General features: G+C 38.6%; 1 protein-coding gene across 3 annotated transcripts in view; it reads right to left on the bottom strand.

The window, feature by feature from the left end:
- Positions 1–2,290: 2,290 nt before the first annotated feature.
- The window catches only part of LOC126259995 (SPARC-related modular calcium-binding protein 2), an 860,600-nt gene continuing 854,076 nt past the window's right edge, over positions 2,291–8,814 (bottom strand). The window contains exon 14 of one of the 3 annotated variants that reach the window (XM_049957136.1): positions 2,291–3,093. In XM_049957136.1, the coding sequence (XP_049813093.1) occupies positions 3,017–3,093 (77 nt within the window). In that variant the 3' untranslated portion in view covers positions 2,291–3,016. The remainder of the gene's footprint in view (positions 3,094–8,814) is intronic. The other 2 variants (XM_049957139.1, XM_049957137.1) reach the window with 2 other exon arrangements.

The following is an 8,814-nucleotide window of genomic DNA, read 5'->3' as shown; positions in this document are numbered from 1 at the left end:
TCAACAGATGGCGGAATATGACGATTGGTTGAGTAACGTGTTGTGGACTGACGAAGCTCATTTCACGCTCCAAGGGTCTGTCAACGCCCACAACTGCAGAAATTGGGCTACCGAAAATCCTAGAACTGTCGTAGAAACTCCATTGCACGACGAGAAAGTCACAGTATGGGTTGGATTTACCTCATCTACTGTTATCGGGCCTTTTTTCTTCGAGGAAATACGTGATTCTGGTTTTGTAACTGCTACCGTGACGGGTGAGAGGTACGCCGATATGTTACAGAATCACATCATCCCCAGCCTGGCTGATAAACACCTGCTGGAACGTACGATGTTTATGCGGGATGGCGCTCCACCCAATATTGCTAGACGCGTGAAAGATCTCTTGCGCGCATCGTTTGATGATGATCGTGTGCTCAGCCGCCACTTTCGTCATGCTTGGCCTCCCAGGTCCCCAGACCTCAGTGCGTGTGATTATTGGCTTTGGGGCTACCTGAAGTCGCAAGTGTATCGTGATCGACCGACATCTCTAGGGGTGCTGAAAGACAACATCCGACGCCAATGCCTCACCATAACTCCGGACATGCTTTACAGTGCTGTTCACAACATTATTCCTCGACTACAGCTATTTTTGAGGAATGATGGTGGGCATATTGAGCATTTCCTGTAAAGATCATCATCTTTGCTTTGTCTTACTTTGTTATGCTAATTATTGCTATGCTGATCAGATGAAGCGCCATCTGTCGGACATTTTTTGAACTTTTGTATTTTTTTGGTTCTAATAAAACCCCATGTCATTCCAAGCATGTGTGTCAATTTGTACCCCTCTATCTACATTATTCTGTGATTTATTCAGTTTTCAGATTTATACTGACTTTTTGATCACCCGGTATATTAATGACCTAGAGGACAATATCAATTGTAATCTGAGACTGTTTGCAGATGATGCAGAGATCTATAATGAGGTACTATCTGAAAGAAGTTGCAAAAATATTGAGTCGGATCTTGATAAGATTTCACAGTGATGCAAAGATTGTTCACAGTGACGCAAAGATTGGCAACCTACTTTAAGTGTTCAGAAATGTAAAATTGGCACTTCACAAAATGAAAAACATAGTTACCTATGATTGTAATATCATTGAGTCACTGTTTGAATCAGCCAACTCAAATACATAGGTGTAACACACTGTACAGATATGAAATGGAATGATCACATAGGCTCAGTCATGGGTAAAGCAGGTTATAGGCTTCATTTTATTGGTAGAATACTGGAGAAGTGTGGTCAGTCTGTAAAGGAGATTGCTTACAAATCACTCCAGGAATCAATTCTAGAATAATGGTCAAGTATGTGAAACCTGTACCAAATTGTACTAACAAGGGATTTGAAAATATACAGAAAAGGGACATCACAAATGGTCACAGGTTTGTTTAATCAATGGGAGAGTGTCACAGAGATATTGAAGGAACTGAACTGGAAGACTCTTAAAGACAGCTGTAAAGTATTCCAGGAAAGTCTATTAACAAAGTTCCAAGAACCAGCTTGAAATGGTGACTCTAGGATTATAGTACAATCCCCTATGTATCACTCACATGGGGATCGTGAGAATAAGATTAGAATAGTTACTACACGCCTGGAGGCATTCAAACAAACACTCTTCCCATGCTTCATATGTGAATGAAACAGGAAGAAACCCTAATAACTGATACAATGGGACGTACCCTCTGCCATGCGCCTCACAGTTCTTTGCAAAGTAATGACATACATGGAAAAGAGGGGGGGAGGGGGGGAAGGAAGGAGAGAGAGAGAGAGAGAGAGAGAGAGAGAGAGAGAGAGGACTGAAGGGCTAAGAATTCCACTGCAACTAATGCAAAGAAAACGAATAAATAATTAAAGTACAGAATAAAATAAGCATACTGATCACATTTTTCATGTCTATTGAATACCTACAGCATTAACAATGAAACCTTGACACAGAAGTGCTACCCTGAAGGTAATTCAGGCTGCACATTTCATAACTGATGACAGAACATATAAAAGTGATGACAGTATCCTATCTTCCGGAATTATTGGTTCCTTCCTCATGGAGGAGAGAGTAATAGGTTGGGGAAGTTAACACCAGTCATGTCAAACTGTTTTCTGTCTTTTTTATGAAATTTATGATTTCTGGATATTGAAGGAATTGTGATTAAAGAGTAAATAATTCTTGTTATAGTCTGTACTGTTTAAAAATATCAAAAATTTTTTATTTATTTACATCTAAAATGTAGGGACAGATAATGTTTTTGTCACTTTTACATGAATGACTCCATAATCACCATCTTAATTGTTACAATATGTTAAAACTTTTGGATATTACATCACATTTACATCTTAAAATATTAAAGCTGATCATATTTGTGTGGTTCATTGTGAATCTGAAGGAAATAGGAGAAAAAAAATACAGAAATGAGATCTAATCTTTCACAGAGTGCACATAATCATACTTAAAGACACCAGATGTAATACATACTTCATTACACTTACAAATGTTGAAAGTGTATGTCAGAATCTGATGAGCTAATGTACACAATGGAAGAAAGAAATTTAGCTATTATAAATAATTGCTGTTAAACAAAGAATCACAGCATTGTTCATATTTCATAAGTATATGTCTATATTTGACTGAATGCATAGAAAATAAATAATCAACATCTCACTTTAATACACTGCTAAAAAACAGGCATCCTGAGTTTCTTTCATCCACTCTTCAAAGCTTCACATTAAACAGTCTTATGTACACAAATTATAAAAAAAAATCATGGAATATGGCAAGAGAGCTCCAAGTCTTTGTTGCACAGTCAGAGCACCAAACTGTTTCGGCAATTTTTGAGTGTTTCCTGTGCACTTCTTAGTCTTTTCATATTGATGAGCATCTCTCTGCTCTAGTAAATGATGCTGACACCTGATGAACCGAATAATCAGGTTAGCATCAGATTGTAAACACAATATTAGCGAATTCCTTTTTCTCACTAATGGTCATTATTCTTGCTTAAGTAACATCTGTAAAGGGTTTTCTCCTTTTACTCTTCTGAAACTTGATGTCTGCGAAGTCCTTGCTGAAAAAATAAGAAAAATTGTGTAAACGCAAATGGAGAATTGGAAAATAATGAATTACACGTTTGGGTTGTTAAATTTGCACTCTCATTGAGCTTTAGTGTAACAATGTGTAGCTTTAGTGTCTTATTAATGATAGAATCTATGGAACAAAATAAATATAATCATAATCCTGCTACAAACATCAATAACAAAGTAATTATTTAAAGGTAACAGTGCAAATAATGGACAGATTCGGCTTTTGCTTCGTTTTACTGCAGCAGGAATGGAAAAAACACCTTGCAGTCAACTAATTGATTTCACAGCCATGCTAATGGTAGGTCAATGAGAACACAGTAACAGCTTACAATGGGGGTGTGGTGTGACTCACTGTGTACAGCTAGAGTAAATAAAGCAAACATTTCAGTCTGCAAAATATTGCAACTGTATTTTTCTTGGAATTGTCAACACCCATTCTCAGTTATAAATGAAACACAATTTTCAACTACGTTGTTTACATAGTCCTATCTCTGTTTTCCTTGCATAAGATTTGTAAAGCTCTTTTACACATTCAAAAACTTTCAAACTTCCATTGTGTTAAATGTTGTATGTGGATCTCTAAAACATGTATAATCCAATTTTCTCTCTGGCATTATCTTTATTTATGACACTGTTTCAAAGAGTAACACCACACTGAATTTTTCTAAGGTATATTACTGAATTAGAAAACAAGTAATACATATCCAGAGTATACAGATAAAATTCCTAAGAAGTGCCAATGGATCTAACAGAATCTGTAGTGAACTAAATATATACAACATAAAAAAGTTAGATGAAAATAAGATGATAAAGAAACACCTACAAAGAATGTATCCTGAAAGAGTACCAGTAAAAATAAATAATTACAAAGCAAATGGAAAACATGCGAGCTGTTACAGGTGGTAAACAGCATAAAAAGGCAAGAGGAGGAGGAGGAGGAGGAGGAGGAGATGATGAAGACAAAATACTAAAGGTATATAATTTCTCTATATAATGAAAATCAGTTCCAACATATTGATCATATCATTATATAACCTTTGTTATTCCCCAAATAATTTTTTCACTCTGCAGCAAATTGTGTATCAGTTTAAAACTTCCTGGCAAATTAAAACATTATGTGAGACCAGAACCTGAACCTGGAACCTTTGCTTTTCATGGACAAGTGCTCAACTGGCTGTGCTATCCAAGCATGACTCATAAACTTACCAGATGCCAAGCTCGTTTTGTTTGCTGATGATACAAACATTGCAATAAATATCAAATCAAGTGTAGTCTTAGAAAGATCAGCTAATAAAATATTTGTGGACATTAATCACAGTTCCTAGCCAATTCTTTGTCACTAAACTTTGAAAACACACACTACATGCAGTTCAGAACTTGTAAGGGGTGTCCCACGAGTATATGCCTAACATATGATGACAAGCAGATAGAAGAAGTGGACGGTGTTAAATTCTTGGGATTACAGCTTGATAATAAATTCAACTGGGAGAAGCACACCACAGAACTGCTGAAGTGTCTTAACAAATCTCTATTTGCAATGTGAATTGTGTCAGACATAGGGGATATAAAATGAAAAAGCTGGCATACTATGCTTAGTTTCATTCCATAATGTCACATGGGGTTATTTTTTGGGGTAATTCATCAAGCCAAGCTCAAGTTTTCTGGGCACAAAAATGTGCAGTAAGAGTTATATGTGGTGTGATCTCAAGAACATCCTGCAGAAGCCTGTTTAGGGAACTAAGGATACTAACTACTGCTTCCCAATATATTTATTCCTTAATGAAATTTGTCATCAAAAATATATCACTTTTTCAAACCAACAGCTCAATTTATGGAATCAATACTAGAAATAAGAATAATCTCCACAAGGATTTAAAGTCACTTAGTCTTGTACAAAAAGGTGTGCATTATTCAGGAACACACATTTTCAATAACTTGCCAGCAGCCATAAAAAGCTTAACAACCAATGAAATTCAGTTTAAGAGAAGCCTAAAGGATTTACTGGTGGCCAACTCCTACTCCATTGATGAATTTCTCAGTAAAACCAACTGATTAAACTTCAGCACCATTTCAGTGCAGTAATGTGTTCACTGTTAATAAGTATTATAGTAGTTGTATTACACGTTTAGTACCTTATAAATAAACTTTATTTTAAATTCAGTGCATTAGTATTTGTAAAATGATTTTCATATAGTGTTCATTAAAAATGATGATCATTCCACTTGGGACCTGTGGAGTGGTACATTAGCTTATTTGTTTTAGTTGTAAATATTTGTCATGTATTGTTGTTTTTCTGACATGTTCTAGATCCTGGAGGACCACCTCAAAACGGAGCAATTGGAATGAGAGTAAATCTAATCTAATCTAATCTAATCTAACCTGCTCTCAGTTTTATTTATGCATTTATTTGGTCCAAGAATTACTTTTAGTACACTGTTTGTACACATGATACTGGACAAGGGTAAACATAATTAAGTTATGATTACAGTAGTCATTGTGACTATGTGGTGAACACAATCAAAAGCGTGTGGTAATATAAATTGACATACTTCATTGCTTCTACATATGATAGCAGTAGTTCTTAAGGAAACTACATGATCAACACAAAGTAAATTATAGTATGAAGTGACATAACACATAATTAACCATGTTTGGTAAATGATGTTTACTTATTATGATGGCCCAGAAATTCAGAGATAGTAGAAGCAGTGTCGAACAAGAACTGTTTAATGTATTTAATGTCAGTGGCATTTTAAGTACCAAGGCACATGGTTATATTACATAACTCTAGTATGGTACACTCCTCTTTTGCATAAGTTTGTACGTACTGAGTTTATGTGTAGGTTGATTCTGTCTAGTTTCATATGCATGTATATCATAGTTATGTTTAAAGATTTTTTTTAAGATGCTCACTTTTGTTTCAAAATGGGTCTACAGGAATCACTGCCTTTAACTTTCTTTATCACTGTAATAATCTTCTTCTGTATTTTAATTAATTGTGGAATTCCCCCAGAAATTATTCTGCATGTCAGTAATGACTCTATATTGCCATAGTAAACTGTCATCACTGATAAGCATTTGTAGTTGGAGTGAGAAACATAATAGCATACATAAGTATATTCCATTTTTTAAATGTTGTAGCAAAGATCTTGTGGAATGTAAGTACTTTACAATTAAAAGAGATAATGTTGATGCCACCTCCCTATGCACCAAAATCCCTCCTGCCCAAGGCCTTGCCACTATCAAACACTACCTCTCCCAATATCCTTCAGATGCCAAACCCACCACCTTATTCTTTATACACCTTATCAACTGTACCCTGACCCACATCTATTCTTTCTAAGAAGGGAAGGTTTACACACAAATATGTGGCACAGCCATGGCCACCAACCTGTTTATAGGCCATCTAGAGGAAACCACCTTAGCCTTCCAGAACTCCTAACCCCTAGTCTGGTTCAGGTTTATTGATGATATCTTCATGATCTGGACTCTGGACCAAGACACCCTATCCACAATCCTTCACAACCTGAACATCTTTTCTCCCATCTGCTTCACCCTGTCTTCCTCCACCCAACAAGTCACCTTGCTGGATGTTAACCTCCACCTCTAATGGCTCCATCCACACATCTGCCCACATTAAACCCACTAACTATCAACACTACCTGCTTTTCGACAGCTGCTATCCCTTCCACACCAAAAAATCCCTCCCATACAGCCTAACCACCTGTGGATGATGCATTAGCAATGCTGATAACTCCCTTGCCCAGTATGTGGAAGGCCTAACAAAGGCCTCCAGACAGGCAATGCCACTCAAACCTTGTCCAAAAATGGATTTCCTGTACCATATCCTTACATACTCAGACTCCTCCCACAATCCTGAAGTATCAGCTAGAAAGGATTGGCCCTCTGTGATCCAATATCACCTGGGACTAGTACCACTGAACCATATTCTTTGACACTGATTGTCTCATTTTGCACTGAAATGAGGGGCATCCTATCCAATATCCTTCCAAACCTTCCTAAAGTGGTGTTCCGTTGCCCTCCCAACCTACACAACATCCTAGTCCATCTCTATGCCACTCCTATTTCCATTCCCAACCCCCTTGTCACAGGCACCTGCCCAATCCACTCATCCAGGACTTCCTACTCCACTCCTTTCACAGGCTTACTGTACCCCATCAGAGGCCAGGTCACCTGTGAAAGCAGCCATGTCAATACCAATTCTGCTGCAAACACTGTACAGGCTTTTATGTTGATATGACAACCAACTAACCATCCACCAAGATAAATGGCCAATGCCAAACTGCTGCCAAGACAGACAAACTGCTGCCAAAACCAAAATGTCAACCCAGTGGCACCACATTCAGCTGAGTACAACATGCTTAATTACAATGACTGCTTTACAAACCAAGCCAAGTGGATCCTTCCCTCCACCACCAGAGTCTCTGAACTACACAGATGGGAGTTATCCTTGCAACACATTCTCCACTCCTGTAATCATTCTGGTCTCAATCTAAGGTAACACACTGTCCCTGCACCCTCCACCCAACAGTTTCCACTTCCTCCATCCTGTCACCTCCTCCCAGTACCTGTACCAATGTCACCTTTAGCATGTGCTGCTTACCACCAGCTCCTACAACCGTGCTAGCCCACGTATCTGCCAGCCCGCCCTCCCGCATTCCTAGCCGGCAAACCGGCCACCTCTCCGAGCTGCTAGCCACCCGTCCCCTGTGTCAGCCCCTGCCTATCACCTCATCTCCCTCCACCCGACCCGTGCAACACTAGCCGCCCCCCTCTCGATAATCATTTCACCTGCTGAAAAATAGAATTAGCACAGTTAGTCTAGCTGTCACCATGGAGCTTATCCCAAAATTGAATCTTGTGGGAGTCCATACTGGATTGTTTGGTTATTACTGAAAAAACTAGAATTTTTGTGTGTTTCACTATCATTGCATTTTACAATTGTTGAAGTAAAATTCCATAATTACTGAACTTATGCAACAGAATGTCACAATCAGTAACATCAAAGGCTTTACTGGGATAAAGAAATATTCCAGGAAACAGTGGATGAGCATTGCCCTGAAAAATGGCACCACCATCCAACTGCGTGAAAGGTAAAATGATAGGACACAGGAAGTGTGCTGTGCCATTGTGCCATCTGAGTTCCCCTAATCACTACCAGCTGTGACCTGAAGTCATACCTGATGGCTCCCCACACCACGACATCAGAAGTAACAATGCAGTGTCTCTCCAAAACATTTGAATATCTGGACCTCTCCCCAGATCAGTGCCATGCCTCACCTGAGTTATTGTCAAAATGTAATTCTTTGCTAAACACAAAGTGACATTGTTCATCAACAGTCCACGGTTCCCAGCCATGACACCAACCCAAATACAGCTGTTTGTCTTGTGATGTTAACAGCAGCCTCAGCATGAGCCAGTATTTCACTAGTACAACTGTTGCTAGTCTCCAACCAATGATGTGGGATGACACAATGTTTCAGTGAGTCCATTGCTCGTTTTCAGATGGCTGGCACAGCTGTGAAGGAATTACGATGTGCTCGGTGCACAATTAAGTGATCCTCCATTGCGGTGGTCAGACACGATTGCTGGGAACCACAACGAGTATGCCTGCCCTCACTTTTCCCTTTTCCATACAGCCCCACTGTCACTTCTGAATGCCCCACAAATCTGGATATTACACA

This window comes from Schistocerca nitens, chromosome 5 (assembly GCF_023898315.1).
Source record: "Schistocerca nitens isolate TAMUIC-IGC-003100 chromosome 5, iqSchNite1.1, whole genome shotgun sequence".
NCBI lineage: Eukaryota > Metazoa > Arthropoda > Insecta > Orthoptera > Acrididae > Schistocerca > Schistocerca nitens.
This window is presented reverse-complemented; position numbering and strand designations above follow the sequence as displayed.